The following is a 22,230-nucleotide window of genomic DNA, read 5'->3' as shown; positions in this document are numbered from 1 at the left end:
GTTAATGTTAATTTTACAAGTCGAGAAATGTTAGTTTTGATGTTAGACACTTTAATTCTTGCTCTCCGCTCGCTGAGACAAGAAGAGAATTACAACAAGTTAAGGCCAAGTTGTTTTGGTTGCTGCAGATATTAAAAAGGAGGAAAACCCCCCCCCAAAATAATGATCTGGAGGCAACAACTCAGCGGGTTAAAGTAATAATCGGGATTAATGAAGTTAATCTTTTGCTTGTGTGTCAGTGTCAATACCTCGAGTAAAGAGTGGAGGGAGAGCTGAATAAAGAAAAAGGAGAAGAAAGCTCAATGAACCCCAGGACGAGTTTAATGTCAGCAGGAGGATGAAAAAACACGAAACAAAAAAGAAACCACACACACACTGGCAGTGTTTCAGACGAGGAAAATCCACCCTGGACAGAAAAAAGGTGATAAATACTAACAAGCTGAAAGCCATATCAGCATTCTTACACTGGAAGAAATAGTACGGTTGTTTTGATCCCAGAGCACTTCATATTGGCGTGGTGTACTGGTGTGTGTCTAAGCGTTATAGATGCTCCCAAATGGCCTAGTATTAGCCGTTATATCAATAAGCTGAATGGGGAGAAGTGTTCACCAAACAGGCAACAGCTGGTGATAACAGTAATGCTCCAATCCAGGCATAATAAGCCAGGGATGCAATAGAGGGAAAGTGGGGAAAAAATAAAATAAAATACAGCTTTAGACGTTCACACGACTGCCATCTATAAATTTGCCCCCGCGCCCGAGTGTCTGTTGTAAATAACTCACTACATCTATAATGTGCAGTGATGAGATGTTCTGCTCTTCACATTCACAGTAAAATTAATCCCTTTGAGATGACTAATATGAGTATTTTTGCACAGCTTGCAATTAGTCCTGCACTAACTAATGGTTAGAGATAGTGTGTGTGTGTCTGTGTGTGTGTAGGGAGGAAATGGGAGTTTTATCTTCTGGGGATTAGGACGTTTTGACTTTGCGTGTGGAGATGTATTTGTTTTTTTAATCAGTGCGCGCCTCGTTGGAGAGAGAACAGCCGACCCAGAGGTTAACCCGTGACCTCGAGCAATGTGGGGCTTGTTGTTTCAGACAGGGCGACACTTCCTGCCGTCTCACGGAGGGGGCGGCGGAGGGTCAGTGACACAGGCGGATAGGACAACTAACAAAAAGTTGCTTCGGAGAGAGACGACAAGACATAGCAGCAGTGTTGGGTGCAAGTATGAAGAGACTTTTTTTTGTTGGTTTCTTTTTTTGTAGTCAGCACAGAGGTGAGAGCGCGTGAGCGGCAGTGAGGGACATTTATCAACTCGTGCAGTTTCCAGTTAGATCTGTGCGTGTGTGTAGTGTGGTTTTATGTAGAGCACACACGTTCATGTAATGTGCGTTGTCAGTCAGTGGAAGTGGTGGCAGGACAACTGGTTTTAATCGTGTTAGTCCGTGAACCAGACCAGAGGTAATACATTCATGAAACTGGTTATAAACACAAGACAAAATATCAGCAAGTTAGTAAAATTCTTACTAAGAATGTTTTATTAAAATAAATGCCAAGAGGTTAATAAGAAAAAAATAACAGCATACACCATGAAAACTAAATGCAAGCATGTAAAAATACTCGTGACAAGGAAAAAAAATTAACTAATAAAGTAGCTAATGAGTTAAACAAGCTGGGAATCAGCAAGAAAACAAAACAAAACGTAACAGGGAAAAAGGCAACACTCCCCACAAGAGACAGTTTTCAAGATGTAAAAGAGATGAGGGGAGGGGGCGGGGGAGAAGGAGGAGAGAGGGTTGTTTAAGGGCGAGGGGGGTTGCAGTGGGTTTCATTTAAAAAAAAGAAGAAGAAGAAGAAAAAAAAAGCACTCAGAAACATGATTAATATACATATAAAATGAGATTAGAAAAATACATTATAAACCTGTAACAATGGCTGTTAATTACATTATCATACATGTAGTAGGCAGGCCAGAGAGAATACGGTAGGCATAAGAGTCAACCTTTCCCCTGATGGTCTTATCCAGCCTTTCACAATGACACAGCAAGTTGTAACATTGCAGAGGGAATTTTCTTAATACTGTCAAATGCCGAATAACCATCTCTTGCTCCACTTTAATATTGCATTTCAATTTAATAAAAATAATAACACTGAAAAAGAATATTTCATTGACCTTTCACTGTAACAGCGTGATGAAAGAGCTATGAATAGAGGGGGAAAAAAAACAACAAAAAAAACCAAAACCGCCAAGTGTTATATTGGATTTAAGAATTCCTCGATTTTAATATTATTTCACCTTCCAGCAATAAACTGTCAGTTATTTCAACAGCTGAGAACTGTTTGGCGGTGAAGCGGGCCTCGCTTGTTTCATTATTCCAACATTTCAGCTGTCCAATTTAAACCTCATGATTGTATTGATAGTTTGTTGTCAAGCTGACGCTGAGAGACGTGGACTGGATGCTTTCAGTTTGCAGCTGTTGAAACAAAAACAAACAGGCGTAGTGGGGACGACCCTCCCCACCTGCTGTTCGCTCTTCCATCCACTCCCTTGAACATCATGTATTTTTCTTAGCTCATAATAAAAACAAACAAACAAACTATAAAAAAGGAAAAAAAAAAAAAAAAACATGTTCCGGCAGACTACTGGGTCACGACTGGCAGTTCAATTTGTTCTAGGAAGTTAGTCAAAGTCACCAAAAATCAAGACAATATCTCATTTGATCGTTAGAATCGAAATAACAATAATAATAATTAAAAAAACAGAGAACACAATCTGCTCATACAGCAGAGTAAAGGGCCATCAGGTAAAAGGAAAAGAGAAAAAAAATCATTTCAGGAAGACAAAACCATGGCACATGTTTGTAGCTGGTCAAAACGACTGCTATTCTTTTTGCATAGAATAACTTCGGTAACGCCACGATACGGTGGCGGCTACCCTGCTCGACCTTTCAGAGCGTGTAACACCAGCCATTCCTCTCTGCGCCATCTTGGTGGGTGCTGGATATTATTGAACACAACTGGAATACTAGAAAACAGAAACCACTGTCGATAAGGCACTTTGATTTGATCTTTTTAAGCTCTCTAGGCGTCCGTCTCACTCTGATGCTCGCTAACTTTCCGAAGGGTCGTGACTGTTTTGGTCTTCCTTTTCCAATCATATTCAAGGTCAACAGCACTTCTCCCCCTCCCCTTCCCCACTTGGTCCCCCCCCCATTTCCCCTATACGGTTTTAAACTTTTTTTCTTTATTTTTTTCTGATTTTGTAACTGCAAGTAAAGTATCAAAAGCTAAAATTGCCAAAAATAGATCTTATTTTTTCTCATCTCCAGCACCCTGTAAAATTATCTTTTTTTTTGTTCTCTTCTGTATTTGAATATGCAATGACATATCTACATTTTTATATATTTATATATATATTTATATATATAAGACGTATGTATAAAGCAATTTGAACAGGCAGGCATGGCTTTCACATCCTATTTTTTTCTTGAGAGAGTTAAACAAAAGATTGTGGGCTCAGAAGCTAGACTATGATCACAGGGAGGTGTGACACATTGTGGATGCGCTTTTGGATCGTTTACCTCGAGTTTAAAAAAAAGAAAAAAGAAAAAGAAAAAAGAAATTTCATCAGTAAAAAAAACAAAACACAAAAATGCAAGTAGGCTCAGATTATGCCAACTGCACGATTCAACTCATGTAAAGTCTTCAAACTGGGGTTAAAACTTAAAATACATTTAAAAAGAATTAGTCAAACGTGGAGATGGAAAAAAAATGGCAAAATAAAACATCTGTTTGGCAACGTGGCTGATGAAACAACTTAATATAGAATCCAGGTAACATGGCAAAAGCATTTATGTACAGAACTTCAAAGTACCCCCCTACCCCCTTTGCTGTCACTGTGTAACATGTTGATTTAGTGTTGATTAGCATCTCTTCACCTTAAAAGAAAACAGAGCAGTAATGGGTGAGAAATCATCTAAACTGACTGGCTGGCTGGCTGTTACAGCTGAAGGCAGGCACTAAAAATTCACACCCTTTTAAACTCTTAAAAATCACAAAGAGAGCCCTCTGTGAGACAGATGCATAACTGCAGATATATAATTCACTGGCAAACCCTTTGGCTAAATATGCACACTTAATACTTTTTTTTTGTCTTTGTGATCACAGCTCAGCTAACTCATTGAGATTTTTTTTTGTCAAAATACATCAGGCACTGTATAGTGGATGTAGTGTGGATGGGGGGGCAATTTCCCTCTCCCTCCCCCCGAAGCCTCAACACACCCTACTTTCATTGTAGTATTAATTAAAAACACACACAAAAACACACAAAGAACCATCAGCCCAAGTAGTGACCTTCCCATCTTGCCCTTCATCATTTCTTAAGCTTCTGCAGCCTGCTTTGAACATCAGTTGGCGTACTGCTTTAGAGCTAACCACCTCGCCTTGGTTTTGGCTGGTCAGGTTTAAGCAAAAGCTAATTAGTCAAATATGAACAACAGGGGGGGAAAAAAAAGGACAAAATCAAGTGGAGAAAATGACTAAAAAAAAAAAAAGCATTAAAAACAGACAGGAGAAAAACAAAACACATAAATCATAAAAAGCTCCTTTAGCAATCATTTCAGCCATGCTTTTTAAAAAATTAAATAAAAACAAAGACAGAAAGCTGTTTAGAGGGCACACCCAGAATGTGTCAGCTCAAAAGTACATCTTAGAGCTCAACAACTGAACTACACGTGAAAATGACAGAAATTAAACAAGTTAATGTGAGTGTATGTTCTCTTTCCTTCTGTTTCTTTTTCTCTCCCCGTGGGTGGGTTTTGGGACAGGGTGGGAGCAGGTAGACGCTCTTATATCTATATTTTGAGGGAGGGGAGGAGGGGCTGTCAATCTGAGGGCCATTACTCTGAAACCAAATGGTTTGCGTCAAATAAATACTCAACTTTGATTCATACAAGTGAGGTCACCACAGAGTAATTAGAGGAAGGGGGGTGGGGTGTGTGGGGTGGGGGTCTTTATTGCTATGTAATTCAGTGCAGATTTATGAGTCATACCACAAACACGTCCACCCAGTGTGTGATTCATGAAGAAAAAGAAAGAGAAAGAATGGGAATCGAACTCAATGAACAAAGGGAAAAAAATATTTATGAATATCACACAACTTTGTTGGGTTTTCGTTGTGTTTCTGTGAAGATTCTGCGTTGGTTTCTACTTTTTTTCTCTCTTCTTTTTTTTATTTTTATTGTCAGAATGTGTTAGGGTAACTGTACGGGCAGGCGCCTCTCTCTCTCTCTCTCTCTCTCACACTTGCGTCCGAGAGGCTAGCAAAAGGCAATTACCAGTTAACTGATCAGCAGGCAGGCTTGGGGCGGCTCGTCATTGGGTGAAGAGTTCAGAGGTCAGAAGGTCATGTGTTAGTTGCCGGTGGCGGCTAGGTGGTTAGAAACAAAAACAAAACAAACAGAAAAAAAAAGATAGAAAGGATATTAGTGTCAGCAAGAAGAGACTGGAATGACATCATTTTAACAATAAAATGAATGCAATCTCTTACGTCGCCCCCTGCTCTTAGTCCCCTGCCAACATGAGGTGAACCCAGCTAATCTCACTGCGATCGTGGCGCCGCAACGGCATGATCCAAACTACTAAGCCCCACCCTGAATCAGGTAGCTTGGTGGTTTAAATAAAGCGCACATTGCCCCCAAAACCAAAAATAGAAGCAAAGAGAGGTCGAACAGACAAACAAAGTAACAAAAATCTAGTGTTTTAGTGTCGTTCGAGTTGGAATGCAAGCTCCAAACAGTGTGATTAGTGTTAAGGAGACTTAATAACTAGAGTTATGTGAAGCATAACTAAGACTAGTGTTATATGTGCAATGAATAGATGAATCGCTGTTTTCCGATTCGTTCTCTTTATTTAGCAGTATATTTTTATAGAATATAAATATACACAAAACCATAAATACATTTGATATAAAATGCTCAAATATAAAATGACAGTACCTCATGTACAACTGAAATATTAAAAATGTACTTTAGCTTTATTTCAATATATTTGCAATACACTGGAGAGAATGCAAGCTACCTCAGCTTATGTCTGTGCGTGCCTATCTTCCAGAGAAAAATCAAAAAATCAAAAATAAATGTAAATTTCAAGGTGAAATGGGGCCTGGTAGCAGCACGGCCACTTGCCTTATGCCTGCTATGTCTTTACGATACAGTATAGAAATGAGTCTCCTTTTTCTCTGCTCCCTATGAGTCGAGGAGATAAATCATGTATGGGAACAAGCCTGCCCCATTTTAGGCTCTAATCTCACATCAGAGGAATGTCATTATACACTTTCAACACTGCCTGCAAAGTACTACCTGTCCTGGCTTCACAGCTGCAAAAACCCAAACCTTTCAACATCACTTTTGCCTGAGCTTTGACATATACACAGTCTACACATACTGCATATGTTAAGTACTAAATGTAAACAAAATGTGCATACCACAATCAACCATTTAGCTGGCGTGTGGCGATACGGGGTAGGAAAGGTGGCAGGGGGACAGGAAAACAAAACAAAATGCAATACAGACAATGTAGAAATTCCCAACTAAGGCATCGAGGCATAATACAATAATCACTGAAATGCATAAGTCAACATCAAAGTGTAGCTAAGAGACTAAACTGACCTCTGTCAGCGGTCACAATCCTTTGGTAAGGATGGACCCGCGTGTCATGCCGTCTCACTTTAGTAGCCATTGCACCTAGATTGTAACAGGTCCACAGGGTTAGAAACCGTTCACTTTGAGGAGGGCAAAAACAGTCATTTGTACAGTGATAACATTCACATTTTAACCATTATAATGCTCGGATTACACAACAATACACAGAATAACATAATACAGATTATAGTACATATACACACAAGCACGTCTTCTTTTTTTCCTTTTACATGTAGAAAAAATGCAGTAGAAAAAAAATTATACAACTTTTTGGAGATTTACTTGGTATTTAAAAATTCATAACTTAAGTACTAAAATTCCACAGTGCTCAGAGTTATATATGTGGGTGGATGGGGTGGTAGGTAAAGGGTACAGGCTCCAGGGCTGTCTAGAAAAATAATGTGATTCTTCCTGTGGGATCCAAAAGGGGAACAGAGAGAAATTTGTCTCTTCATTTTGAAAGGTGGGGAAATCCAATACAGCTCTGATGGTAATTGAATAGTGCCAGACACCACCTGCCTCTCCCTCTCTCCTTCATTTTCTCTTTCCCTTTTCAACATTTCTCTCCAGGTCAATCTGCTCACTAGCGGCACAGGCTGTCATTTCCTTCCTATATTTGTCACAACTGATTTCTTTCTACTGCAGCGGTTGACACCGCCTCGTATGCATCACAAAAACTGTTTGTGTGCCACACTATGTTCAAGTATTACAAATTTCAGATGTGTGCATGGATTTAAAACAACAACAAAAAAATGAAATAGAAAAACATTTCCCAGAGGAAGCGAGGACATGCGAAATAAGTTATAAAAAAAGATTTTCTTCTGGCATTATCAAGAGCAGATTTTTTTGGCCCATGACTACACAGCTAACTACACTACTCTGAAGTAGCAGATGGCCTGACATTTCTTTATTCTCAGAGAAGCCGTTGGTGGCTAGATACAGTAGCGCAGGAAACTGAGCCAAGTCTGAGTATGTGTGTGTGCGCGCGCGCGAGTATGAGAGGGAGTGTGTTCCACAGGGCCCTGTGTTGCTGAAAGCACCAATCGATAGTGTGAGTAAATAAAATGCACTAAGCTGGTGTAACCCTGCAAGTTAAAGAGAGAAAAGCCAGTCAGCTGCCCCTGTCTGTTCTACACATGACTCCCAGAGGCACCTCAAATACACAGGTCAGCTAAAACCACACTTGTGTCTGCTGCTGCCAAATGAATCTGTGAACATTAGTGAAGTGCAGTGTCAAATTAAATCTGGAAAGCGGCTAACAAAGGTTTCTCCTGCCTAACGCGGGAAACGGCTTTTCTTTTGTGTTAACTAGAGCCTTAATATAACATATGGGGACGGTACCAGGCCTAAACCTAGTTCTTTCTTCTTTGGTAGCAGATGAGCTGAGCTTAAAGCACCGTCGGGGATAAACACAACATATATTAGACCCCCCTCCATATTGGACTTTTTTTCTGACACAAAAAGTAAGTGGAGCGTCAGGTGTTAGCACAGCGCTCCGGTTCAACGGGGCTAGAGCTAAGACAATGGAGAGAAGGAAAAAAGGGAGTGAGTGGGGGAATTTAATGAACATCCCCAGTGGGAGTGAGAGAGGGACTATCTGCAGGCATTGAGGCCTGCCTGCAGACAACAGCGCAGAGAAATAATTTCAAAAGCTGCAGAAATCCAAGGGGATCTGCCGCCAGACTGAATAAACCTCTAGGCCAGTGCATGAAAGGGTTAGGGAGTGTGTTACTGTCAGTGTGCCTCGTTTCACGCTGAGGCAAGTGCAAGTCCACCTATAATAAACCTTGCAGACAAGAGGCAATATAAACCTGAGAGCGCAACTGTTTGGCAAGAACGTAACTAAACAGTGAATATCTTTAGTCTATAGAGAACTTCCCATTAGCCTGGCCCTCACACAAGGTAATTATTGCCCCCCATTGCCATTTAACAAAGTGTCCATGAGCAACATAGCTGGTCATCCCATCACCAAGAGCTTCATCAGTACATCCACCCTGTGAGTTTGTCTGTTTTGATCCTCAGGTGGACACGACATATTTACCTTTCAACAAGTCCTGACTGTGGCTCATGGAAGCCGCGTCCAGCACCCCAGCTCCGGGGTAAAACAAGCTGGCCTCTTGTCCAGGCTGGCTAAAGCTGGTCGCTGTACCTGCGGCACCCATGCTTCCCCAGGCTCTCTTACCTAGAACCCCACTATGCTCGATGGGGTACTCCAGCAGGGAGGTGGGTGCCAAGGCATAAGGGTACTCGTAGGGGGTGGTGTAGATAAGCCCGCCATCCGGTGTGGGAGGCACCAGGGTGGGGGTGCCATTGGGCAGCATGGCAGCCATCTGAGTGGGCCGGATGAGGTTCATGATGGGGGCCCCGGCTGGCGTCTGAGGCCGCAGTGCCTGGGGAGGCAACACCTGACCTGTGGAGGTCGCTATGAGGCGAGGGCCCTGAGCGGCTGCTGCCGCCGCTGCAAGAGAGAACGCAAGGGTGGCTGCCATAAGCAAGAGAGTGAAGGACAGGAACAGAAAGAAAGAGGACAAGAGATAAAGTGTAGTGTGGTTGAACAATATCACAGATGAAAAGTGAAGTGTGAAAATACGAAAGGGGGAAAGGAAGGGTGAACAGGAAGTGGCAGAGAGAGATAGAGAGAAAGGGGAGAGGAGCAAAAGGGAAAATTAGTCCATGCAATGATCATGGTGGTGAACCACAAAAGCGACAATCTTTTGCCAACATTGCCAAACAAAATTTAAAAAAATAAAATCACCCCACACACCAAAACACAAGAAGCACAAAAATACTGAAATAACGCCATCATCCCAGTGCATCTGAAGCAGACCGATCACCACAGCAGCTACACATTCACCTACTGGAAATGATATGGGTGAGTTAAACGACACGCATGCCAACAGAAACAGAGCTGTTGACTTCATATAGAGGAGGAGGCAGTTTTTATGGCATAAATAAATAAATAAGCAAAATGAGGAGAATTTTGAACTTGATGTGGAGGTCAGAGTGGGAGCATTTAAACTTAAAGAAATGCCCATCCTCTGCAAAGTCAGCACTCAGTTTGTGTTGGATGACAAATGGACATACAAATATAATTCTTATAGAGGCTAAGCATTAGCATGTTCTATAAGCTGTGCCACACAAGCTTCCCCAAAGGGAAGCCTATTAAATAAAGTGCTTTTGTAACTGCAGTTGGGTGGTGGGCTACTTCATCATGGCTCCCATTTAGGCAGATGTTAAACGAGAAAAATTCAACAAAGAAATTAATCGCTTAAACTTTCATTAACAAAAAAAAAATGTGTACAGAATAACCAATTTTTAGAGACATTTTTAATTAAATTTTGATTAATTATAAAGAAAATAATCACATGCACAAGTTCAGATTAACTTGCCATTAAGTCAAACATTGGGGCTGTATATGATTTAGATTTTTTAAAAATAATTTGGTGATTACAAAACACACGTGAATCAGCAACTGACATGCAGAACTGAGCAGGTGAAATACAGCAATGTGCTTAATATTTAAAGTCTGCCAGGAGCGAGTAAAACAGGGTGAATGCATGTGGATTGCAGGGGAAAGGATGGGTGGATGAAAGGATGGCAGAGAGGACAAGAAATATGGAGAAAAATGGAACAGAGGTATTCCTACTTATGGTTGGAAAACAGTTTTGAAAAAGAGGTCTGCTCATAGTCAGAGATAATATGATGTATGCACACAGTGGAGCTGACTGCACATTTATTTAATGAAAACCAAAAGTATGAGTTAATGGGAAATATTGGAAAAATATCATTAAAATATTAAAGGTTTTTATTATGTATGGAAGAAAACTGATGGATTATGGAAATTGGGGATGCGGTTGCTTTTCACTGCAGCTCACTTACGTGTTTTGATGTTGTTATCTCTGTATGTCCCATTGAGAATAGCTAGCTCCATCAGCTGCATCTTCTTCAAATTGTCCTCTCCCTCCGCCTGTTAAAAAACAAAACATTTTAATACTCACATTAACACACCTTACATTAATTAACATGAGCCGACAACTATCGGACAACTAAAACAATCCACATGAAGACCATTTCACCTAACCGCATGTCTGGCTGTTGCCGTTAAATCATTTGGACACGACGTGTCATCTGCTCTCCAGAAGCACTGGTTGGACTGGGTTTAGGGAAGCAGATATGAGATAAGCTAAAGGGCTGTTGTCGTGGCAGAGTGCCTTGTTGTTACTAAAATGCTGACAGAGACATTAAGTGTGGGAATGCATATTCATAATCCATATCAGAATGATAATTACTGTAATTTTCTTTGCTCCCTTGTGCGCAATCAAATGCGCAATAACCGCACTGGCTAATGTCAGTCCTGTCAATTAATGTTTGGATAAATAAATACAAAAGCAGCAGCCACTGTCATTATCGCCAAATTAGGGGACTGAAATTATTCACGGAAAGCAATTAAGATAGCACCCCTCCTTCCTCCTCCCACTCACCCATCCATTCCTCCCAGTTTCTTTTCTGCACCTCGCCCCACCCCACCCAAACTTAATTTCCCCTTAAGCTACCGAACATCCAATAACCATGACAACACAAACCCCTCCCTGTGATTTTCCAGGTTGTACGTCATAATATAGGCACAGTCTTACGTGGCTTATTCACAAAACCGAGGGTGCACGTGAAGCCTTGCTGACCTCAGGTTAACCTCAAGTCAGTTATTGATTTTATACCTTTTGCTGGTTCAAGGTAAAATTGTGACACTTGTTCCCTCACTAGTTCATCTCGTAGGCACATACACTCTGCACCAGCATTTAAACGCCTCATGTGTGCACAGAGTAAGGCAAACCTGTCAGGGTGGCAGGAATGAAAGCAGAAAGGCAGATACTGAACCTCCTCCGTTTCTCTATTTTGTCTAGGTGCAGAGTGTGTCTCCTGGACTAATTCACAGTTCAACAACAGCCTGCAGCTCCATTCACAGGACGATAAGGGAAGAAAAGACGTGGAAGGAGAGAGAGAAAGAAACGGAAAAAGAACGAGGGCTCAGAGTTAAGCCCTCCCCTGAGACTCCTCTTCAACACAGCCACCGAGAGAGGAAGAGAAAGAGCGAGGTTAAGCAAGAGAAAAAGTGACAGAGGCTGGTCTCTTGACTAAATATAAAGCTGTGGCTTCAGAGCAGTCACAGCATTCAACAGTGTGTCTGCGTGTGTGTGTCTGTGTGCACACGGCATGTTTAGTGTACCACAGAGCTGCCAATTAATGAAGCAAGGAAATTTCTTTTCCTTCGCTACCTCCACTGTGATCTGTCTCTCTTTTCTTTTAATAGGGAGGTCTTAAAGCATGAAAACGACACAGAATTATTCCAAGCTGCAAAGGCTGATCAAACAATAACTAGTGATTCAACAGACATGTTTTTATTTTCCAGGTAATTAGAAATTGATTGATTAAACAAACAGCTTTACATTACCAATAATTAACATCTAAATGATCATTAATTTCATTCAAAATGGCGTTCTAATATTCACCTCTGAATCAAATATTTTACATCTAATCAAATGACAACTTATGCTAACTAGCACATTCAGAAATTGGTTAAAAAAAAAAAAAATAAATCAAGCTACAGGCTTGAACGGTGCTGTATGACAGACAAGTCAAGACAAGGTGTTAAAATAGCAGCCAAGCACTATTTTACTCCCTCGCCATTAGCTTTGGAGGTGAGCAAAGGGCCGCTTGACATGCAGCTTCAACACTAACTGAACACGGCCCAGGTCAGTCGCTAACATGGACCAATAAACCCTCTTCAATAGAGAGACAAAATCAGTACTAATTAGATGCTGCAATCTCTACATAAACAACCGAACACGTGAATGAACAAGCCCTGCCAATAAACATTAAATCCAATATCATCTCTGTTTCTTCCATTTCTGGGATCACCTTTAGTTACTTACGTTACAAAGTCAATATAATCATAGTGTCTACAACCTTGCGCAGTCCAGAAAGTGGGACAAGCCTGCCGTTATTTGCTAATGACTCTCATAAATCAAAACAACCATTTATTCTCCTGCTTCCCTCTATGTGTGTGTCTGGGTCTCCCTAAAAGTCCATAATCCTTTCTCTGGAGCTGGCTTAAGCAAACGTAAGCTTCCCACGTCCACAAGTATGCTCGGGTACAAGTGATGTAAATTTCATCATCAGACCCAGAGCATGAGGGTTCGTGCAAATGTCTACATACCTGCCTGTTTTCCGGAACCGTGGAGAGAATTTACATTGTAATGCACCAACTACGCAAGCGCCCCGGGTGGAGGACTTCAAGAAGACTTGAAATAAAATATTAGAAGAATGACTACTCGGCTGCCGGGTCTGTATCCGTAACAGAGTATAATCAAGGCAGTCAAATTGAGGGATGAAAAGTAAAGAGAAAAAAATACAAAATGAATCACATAACTACTGCAGAGGAAAATCATGACGAGGGGCTGCATGTGTAATACTTTCAAAGCTCAATATGTTTATTCTGACAATAATAAATCACACAATCTTGCCCGTGTCCCTACATGGAGAGCTGGATAAAGAATACCAATTCTGCTAAAACCACACTTGCATTCAAGTTTTATTTTACACACAAGCAGAAAAACCTCTAACTGTAATTTAAATGAACTGTCTCTTATATTAAGATCAAGCCCTTAATGAGCACATAGCATCCCAGCAAGCTTAGTGCAAAGAACACAGCATCAGTTTGGTTGCAACAGACTAAGACTTAAAAAAGAAAAAGACATAATAATTAGCACATTTCAGGGGTGAGACTCTAAAGTATATGACAAAACGATTAGGGGTTACTTAGTAGGAAGCTACAGATCAGGACATATGCATTCAGGGATGTGGGTGTTACATGTGTTGTGTGTGTTGAGCAATGATGGATCTGCAGGGCTGTGGGGGTTAAATGGGTGCAAGGGGAAGGGGGTGCCACCATCCATCCAACTCTGCATAGGTGGCACACTGCCTGTTGAGAGGAGAGAGACAAAATAGAGGGCAGCGAGAGGGGAAAAGCACAGATGCTGCTGCTGCTGCTGCAAGGATGAGGTGTGCATTGTTGTGTGTGAAATGTGTACATCCTCAGTGGAGGGCTGCCGATATAGCTCCAGCCTCTAACAGTTTGCTCACTAAACCCCCCAAACGCAAGACAGATCATTTCTGTTTTACATCTGAAACAAGCTCATTTTCTGCATCAAAACACAAAATCCCTCTTGCAGCATTGCCACCACTTTTCTCTGTAGTAGGTTTTGGGAAGTGCTGGTTGTATTAGTGCTACAGTTTGAGCAAAACAACAACTGAAAAATGACAGGCTCAAAATGGCTAAAGACACAGCCATTTACACGGGCAGGAAACAAAAGACGGTACTGCAGAAATCATGTTGCTTCCCCCCGCAGAAGCACAGATTAGATAAATGATGAACGGTACCTGAGAGAGCAGTTAACACTTAAATGTTGTCTTGCTCAAGGTGTCGTCACAATTAACAGACTCCTCAGTCGGCATGCACAATAAATAATAAAATCTTCATTCTGATGCTGCACTAAGTGTGTGTGAGAGCTTCTTTGTGTGTGTCTGTAATGATCTGGCTGCTGGAATTCCCTAGAGATGAATAGCTCCTGGATTACAGAATGAGAGGGATGGGGAAAGGAAGTTTTCTCTTATCATCTCTTACATGCACACATGAATGTGTGTAACAAACACGCACACACACACACAGACACACACACGCTCCTGTCCATCAGTGAAAAAGCCACTCAATAAAGCTGCTCTATCCACAAGAATCAGATTCAATCAATGAGGCCTATTTGTGAAATCAGCAGAGCGGTAAAAGCTATCAGGGACAAGCAAGACGGAGGGATGAGGGAAGGTGGCGGAGGAGGAGCAGGCAGTGTGATGAGCTAAAGCAGGTGAGCCATGTCCCAATGCCTACCTGACAACCCGGCGATGAGGTCACTAGATGCATGCTAAATTACTGTCACGCTTCACTCTCCCGTGCCTCTTCTGATCACAGCTCGTGTCAGCCTTTTATATGAAAACAAACTGTAGCTAATGCTAGTTTTTATTAGACAATAGTGTTTAATGGCATTTACTGCATGTGCATCCCATGAATGATTGTGTACACTCACTCTCGCCCTGACACCCCGATTGAAGGCCCTTTCCTTTCCCCTCTCACCCACAGAAAAATGCAACAGGCGCCTGGATTAGGTTGGATGAGTTTCCTCATGTCTATGACTGCAACTGAGGGGGAGTTTTTGCTCATATCTGGCAAGAGTCGCAGTCTATGCAGCTCAGCTCAGAGAGATGAAATGATGAGCAGTGAGAGATACAGAAAGAGAAGTGGAACAAAAGGGTAACAGGAGGAGAAAAAGCGCTGCGGAGCAAGTACAAGAGAAAGCGTGAAAGATTGTCCTTGAGTTGGTGGAGAGATGGAAAGATAGGTAGGAAGAAGAAAGGAATAGCTGAAGAATATGAAACGAGAAAAGACAGGCAGAGTAGTGAAAGCCAATTTGTCTGCTCCCTAGTGGGATGACACTGGCTAAGGCCTGCTTTCCTTCCCTGGCCTCTCTGCCAGTCATCACAAACAGCCGTACGCACACATGTGAGTATACGAGCGCGCACACACACACACACACACACACACACACACACACACACCTACACCTTAGGCCTTAGCAGGGCTAGGGTCAGGCTGTCTCCAAACTACTCCAATTACCTCAGCGGTAAATACTGCCTGCCCTAGCTGCCTCCTGGGGTATAGGGAGGCAGTATGTGTAGAACTGAGAATGAGAAGGGAGGGTAAGTTTTTCAGCAGAGGGGAGTGAAGGAGATGATATTGGGAGTCTCGGGAAGGGAGGAGTAGGTGACTTCATGTATATGGGTGGAACTGGCAGTGGCGGCAGCTGGTTTCTCCCCCCGTATCCCTCCCTCTTTTCACTCCCTTTTGGTTCCTTCCCAAACTCTAACATCTGGAGGGAAATGATTACTCTTGCTATGCTGCCAAGACGACTTATCAACAATTCCACACTCTCCAGAAGTGGAGGGTGTGAGAGAAGAGGATGGAATGAGTACTTGTAGCAAGCTTCAAAACATCTCCACACTAAATAGTGACAAGAAGTTTAATCAATGCAAGATAGTTAAAGCAAACTTGGAACCTGGACGGGGGGGAAGAAATGAAAACACTTGTGCAGCAAACCTAATTCCAGTGTTTTCATGGACAAGACTGTAAATCAAAGAGATGCTCTGGAAATGAAAAAAAAAAAAATCAAACATGCCACTCATATATACAAGTGTGTCTTTCCACCAGGGAAAGACACAAACATGCACGCACAGAATAAAAACATATTAGACCTTTATCACTTTTCAGCAACAAGACCATGTATCAATCAACTACAGGGGAAAAAAAAAAAAAAAAAAAGTCTTATAAATGGGCATCACATTTTTATCTATTCTCTTTCATTAAAAAAGGCCCTTTAAAGGGTCTAGTAGAGTAAGTGCTGTTTGCCCTTTTTCAAATTCACTGTTGCACTTTCAAAGGCAATTTTCTTGCCTCTGCCTTGCTCCTCAGCTTTTGTGAACATATCTGCCAAGAGAATCAGGCCTCAACTGTATTTTCCCTTTCCCCAAAGACTAACAATGCAATCTCCTGCAACTTTGCTTTCTCGCAGCCTCATGCCTTCACAACATTCCCGTAAAGCCTCTTTATTTCTGCTGAACTTCTTTGCTCCCGTCCTCACAACCAGACAGCTCTGTTAGCGATGTGCGCCATTAGTCATGCTAAACCACCAACACACTTGCTCATTAGCATAGAAGTGAACATGACTCCAGTCAGATTATTACAAACGCATCACGGCTGCTCCGCCCCATCGCTGTCAATCAGACAGCTTATCGAGGTACGGTTGAAAGTGGCACATATAGTGAGGCGCTAACTCTTCTGTTAATACTTCTCTTTCTACTTCATAACAAAGCTCAAGTGCCAAAAGCTCAGGCTCAGAAGTGCCAACTCTGCTCCGTCTGGAGAAGCATCGGTTGTAGCTCAGTATGTAAGACATATGTTGCAAAAGGGTATTAATTTAATTGCATACTTTATTCCTACAGCTTCTCTGGGGTTGTTCATAGCATGTGGTGTAGGTATGGGTGGTAGAAACAGCCTGAGCCATGGAACTGGAAATGGTTACTGGATCTATGGGGCTTATTACAGCCTTTTATTGTACTGGAGAATAGCGAAGTGGGCAGCCTTGGTGCTTGCCGATAGCCCCATCAATATCAACTGACAGACCCATACAGACTCTGCCACGGACAGGAGAAAGGACAAGAAAATAAGAAGGGAAACAGAAATACTTTTTTTTACTGAACTAACTAGAACTTTAAAAAAATATATCTTTTTTTCTTTCCATGAAAAGCTTTTCCAGTAATAGGGAAATAGCCACGCAGAAATTCTGAGTGATCATGTTTATCCTTAGAAACTGGGCTGGTATTTCATGTAACATATCAGCATTAAAAGCAGATTAAATTTCATATGAATAACCTAGAGAAAAAAATGTACACAGATTTAACAGAATGATTCAGATATAATTAAAGCTTGTTGGCCTGCTCTAGCTTTGACAAACCAATGACGTTACAAGCTAAGAGAATAAAGGATCGTGCAGTCCCACCGTGCTGTACAACCTAACTAACAGCTGTCGGATTCTCCTGAACACTCTCATCTTCGTTTTGCTTGCCTGACAATAAAATTCCCTTTGCCTGCTCCCACATTCCCAATTTTCACTCACAAGCTCTACCTTATTCATCCATTTCCATTTCATTTCCCCCCCCTTCTGCGCTGCACTCTGTTCCTGCCCCTATCTTTATCCCTCATTCCAGCATACTGCCAGACAGTGTATTGTTCTGTCGCTGCGATCCCTTAATGCCATCCAATCGAGCAGGGAATATCTTGAAGGGATTTGGCCAGGGATGATTTGGGAGCTTTAAATACTGCTAGGGGATTTGCATCAGATTCAGAGATCCTGACTCAGAGCTGATCACTGGAGCTTTCTCCCGAAACAGGGATCCAAGTACCTGCTGCAAGATGTGGATTCAACCCTGGAACTATTTGGATGGATGTGCACATGTGCAGGCCAGCAATTATATTTTAAGACAACTTCCTTGGGTGTCCTTGGGTTATCTGGCTCAGTGCAACCTGGGAAAGCTAGAACTGTGACTCTCAATAAAGGAACAAGTTTCAGTTCACTCATTGTGCTATAACTCTTAATTACCAACATCAACAAGAAAGCAAAGGGTTTACCATGATTCTGATGATTTCATTCACTAAGTAGCACAGAGCTATGAGGCATCCTAGCACTTCCTACAATGCACTGTTGAAAAGTATATTTAGTTTTATTTAGTATGCCAGTATTGCAGATGTTGACTGCATCCTCTGCTCATGCAAAACCACATTCAACATAGCTGTTTGGAAGAAAAATACCAAACAGGCAACGGAACTCAACTTCTACCACGGGACGACCAGTCAGCAATCGCCAACAAGTTAACATCACCCCTAACAAACAAAAGCAGCGTGGAAGAGAAAGACAAAAGAAGGGCCCTGCGATAAACAAATCAAACCAACCCAAGTGAGATTTTTAAAAAAAACAAAAATCTGAGGGAAAGCATTTATTCTCAAGAGACCATGGAGGAGGCAAGAAAGCCATCAGTCCAGAGCTGGCTGGTGGGACTGAGAGAATGGAGTTTGAAATGACTTGAACGATGGCTGGCAAAGCGAGGCATCAAAGCCTGTAGGAGCTGAATTTGATGGGCAGCCTTTGGGCTTTCAAAGCGCTGAGCTCTACACAATCCTATTTTCCTGCCTAAACACTGGGACACACTGTCGCTGGAGAGGCAGAGATGAAAGCTCCGAGTGTGTGCGTGTTTGTGTGTGTGCTTCCTCTTCACAGATGTTGCAGCTTGGCCCTGGTATGGGCCCTGAGGAAGTTCAGAACATACTGTGGGTGGACAGTATAAAGTGGCGTGTGCAAGAGACAAAAAGACAAAGTGGCAAAGAGACAATGTGCACAAGTCTTGATCAGCACTGAGCTGTCGGAGACAGAGTTCTAACTGCAACTCCCCTGAAATTGACTCGCAGCCATGTGCACACTTCTGCATTTCCTTGCCTCTCTGTAAAAGGATTAAAGGGACCTTCAAAGAGCGGCAGAGAGATTGGCCAGGGGCCTGCAGGGTCCCTTTCCTCACCACTGGAGGACCAGGGCAGATTAAAAGTGCCCGGGCTGCTCAGCCTGCCTTGTTACCCGCCTTTGCTTTCTGCGCAGTGTATTAGGACACTTGAAACTCCCCCCGGAGGAGCCGAGCACAACCAGGTGGATTAGGAAGGAGGTTATTTTACAATGATGTGAGGGACCTGGATGGGGACCGAAGAGCACGTGTATGTGTGTGAACTGAAATTAAAAGGACAGTACAAGTGGGCCAGGCAATTTCATAAGTGGTGCCTGTGTACACAGAATGCACCCTCACAGGGGATCATGGGTGACTGAAATCTAAATGAATGAGACAGGAGAAGAAACAGGCCTAATTCTCCTTAGACAGAAAAAATGAACTAGATGGATTAGCAACAGGATGAGGTTTCAAGGAGAAATGAAGAAGTCAAGAGAGCGCGTGAGAGAGAAGCTGCTAAGTGTGGCGAGTTTGGTTCAACAACAAAGGACAAGCCATCACAAATGAGACCTCTTCGGTTGTTCAGCTAGTTTATATTGACAATTAATTACTGACCAATTACCCACTGTGAAATTTGATGGTCTAAGAATATAGTTATCCTCATTTTACATCCAATTTACTTGGCTCTCATTTGTAATTTGCATGGCAGCACACATGCATGGCAGTGCACTTCTTTCTTCTTTCCACAACTCTTCCCAGCCGTGAGTAGGTGAACGCCAGAGGGATAAAACAAGCAGGAGGTGGGGAAGGAGATGAAACACACCATTCAGCATGAATATTATTGTAATCTGAATCTTCTCCTTGCTTTGGGTTTTCAACATTTCCTGTGGTTGGCTCTGTGAGCAGACTGGCGATGAAGGAACAGTGGGGAAAGTGGAATACAAAGCAACAAAACCATTATTCCTTGTTCATATGTCACTAAGTGCGTGCAAGCAGCTTACTACAGGTGCACATCTAGGTAGGTGCACACATGCAAGGAATTTTATCAAAACCGTTTGACAACTTCTTTCCAGATGTGGGGACAGCTGACAGTCAAACTAGACTAAGACTGTTTAAAAATATGGTCCCAGTTTAATTCCAGGCTACTTCACTCTTTGCAAAAATGTTCTGTTTGTGGTCAATACGCTGACAGACTAACTATAGTATTTTTCAACACTAAATTCATAGCATAAACTATCCGTAAGGTGCCATTAAAAGTGAATGTATAAGAAAAGCTTATGTGGGTGGAGAAGCGAGGAGTAGACCAAATTGCTAAATCTTGAGATAAAGTTAAAGTTCAACAATCAAATAATATTCTAATGAAAAAAATAATAAAAATAATATCTATGTGTACAACCAAAGTTCTACTGAATATTCGTGTCCAACATGAAACTAGGCTTTGAAGCCGAAGCCTTCCAGGCCCTCGTCTTTTCTATCAGCGGTGAGTCTCAGTACACCGGTGAGGATAAAGTTGGAGCACAGCATGAGAACAGAGCTGTTCAGCAGATTTATGTAACCATTAACTAGTCCAAGATAGAGCTGGGCGATATGAGATTTTTTCATATCACGATATGTTTTTTTCCATTTCAGGCGATAACGATATCTATCACGATATAAGCCAAATAACTATATTTGTAAGATTTAAATGTGCCGTTGCTCACAAGTAAAATGTGAAATTATCAGCAGCTTGTTTTTAAATATTTATTTCCCATAATAAGTTCAACAGGGTAGATGTACTTAAGGAACATGAGACTTTTTCAGATAAATAAAGGCAAATATTGCAAACTACACAAAAGGCAGCCGCTAAAGCGTTTAAGTTTCAAAATAGAACAAATGAAACAGACTAAATTGTCAATTCCACTTAGAAATAAAGTATTAATTCTAAAAATAAATCTTAGTTTGTTTTACAGAAGAACAGACAAAACTGACTAACTTTTGTCAATATCAAATAAACTGAGAACTAAAAGGAAATTCTCAATCTCTCCTTGTTGTATAGCTGAGCTTTTCAAACAGTTTTAACAGTTACTTTAGTCTGACAAAAGCCGAATGACGAATTAGCGCTTCCAGTCAGAGACTGAGGCTACGTCCACACGTACACGGGTATTTTTGAAAACGGAGATTTTCCGTTCTCGTTTTAAAAAATAATCCCGTCCACACATAAAGGCAGAAATGAAGGAAAACGCTGCTATGAACATGCCAAAGCAGCAGGTGGCGCTAGATTCCTAACCGTGCAGAAATGTTGGCCAATCAGAAGTCTAGAAGCCTCGGTGGGAAAAAGTAAACAAAGCTGGGGCATAGAAGCAGAACAGAGTCGTATGTGTGGAGGGACAGTAACTGTGTGTATATGTGAGCATTTAAACACTGCAGAGAGTAGAATTAACAGTATTGTAGAAATTCATTTCACCGAAACAATAACGTGGCGCACAGTGACGCATGCACCAGTTTATTGTATTTCCAGACTTGCTTTCGGCACAATTTACAGTGCACGCTACTCTGTTTTTTGTCAGACTTGAAATAGCCGAAATACCTTCACACTACGGAACTTCTATGGCTCTTCCGTTTGACAATCTCTCCGGCATTGGAACCATCATCTGTTTTCTCTTCGGTCACGCTCGGTTGATTTTTCTAGTCAGCACACTCATTTCCTCCATTACGCGCTGGCTCCATTACCCGCTGGCTGCTCCCCAAACAAACACACGTGCGGCTTGGCACTTGTGCTGTACGTAACAAGTCACGCGACGTGACGCTGCGGCTATGATTGGTTCGGCTCTGCGCTACTGAATTTGGATCGGCTGACCTTTTTTTTTTTTTTTTAAGACGACAAGAGCGGCGAGGTCTATCGCGATAGCTTAATTTCTCTATCGAGTAAAAGTTATATCGCGATACATATCGTTATCGTTCTATCGCCCAGCTCTAGTCCAAGACTATGTAAGGTTACTCTAACGTGTTCTCAACCTTATCTGTACTTGTCGATGTGCTTTGTTATGTAAGACGAGATCACCAAAACGCAATATAAGTGAGCTGCCTGGCTATATGATGTGATGTTAGACTATTCTATATTTTCATCACATCTTATTTGAAGTGTTCCCTGTTTTTCCCTGTATTTTAATCTACATATAGGGGGGAAAATGGCCAATTTTAGTTCAACTCAAATTGGTTGAAGAAGTCTGCCTGCCTGCCTTTGAGCTTTACGGCCAGTAAATTAAAGAAGAAAAGGACAAGGCCGGGGAAGGTAGCCAAGATTAGACAGGTTGCTCCCTACGGGATTACAGTTTCTTTAGGGTCAGAACCACCTGTCTGCCGCCCAGGAGAGTGGTAGAACTGGAGATGACGAAGG

General features: G+C 41.9%; 1 protein-coding gene across 5 annotated transcripts in view; it reads right to left on the bottom strand.

Annotated features, from left to right (window-relative positions):
* Nucleotides 1-3,312: 3,312 nt before the first annotated feature.
* The window catches only part of qkia (QKI, KH domain containing, RNA binding a), a 79,862-nt gene continuing 60,944 nt past the window's right edge, over nucleotides 3,313-22,230 (bottom strand). Inside the window, exons 5-8 of one of the 5 annotated variants that reach the window (XM_085258193.1) lie at nucleotides 10,584-10,671; nucleotides 8,746-9,186; nucleotides 6,672-6,746; nucleotides 3,313-5,431 (exon numbers count right to left, since the gene is read on the bottom strand). In XM_085258193.1, the coding sequence (XP_085114319.1) occupies nucleotides 5,415-5,431; nucleotides 6,672-6,746; nucleotides 8,746-9,186; nucleotides 10,584-10,671 (621 nt within the window). In that variant the 3' untranslated portion in view covers nucleotides 3,313-5,414. Of the gene's footprint in view, nucleotides 5,432-5,891; nucleotides 6,747-8,745; nucleotides 9,187-10,583; nucleotides 10,672-22,230 lie in introns of those variants that run through there. The other 4 variants (XM_085258196.1, XM_085258191.1, XM_085258195.1 and 1 more) reach the window with 4 other exon arrangements.

This window comes from Mchenga conophoros, linkage group LG19 (genome assembly GCF_057382185.1).
Source record: "Mchenga conophoros isolate Kocher_MC1m ecotype Shallow Benthic linkage group LG19, M_conophoros_male_GT1.1, whole genome shotgun sequence".
Classification (NCBI taxonomy): domain Eukaryota; kingdom Metazoa; phylum Chordata; class Actinopteri; order Cichliformes; family Cichlidae; genus Mchenga; species Mchenga conophoros.
Note: the sequence above shows the minus strand (reverse complement) of the source record. Positions and strands in the feature narration are given on the sequence as shown.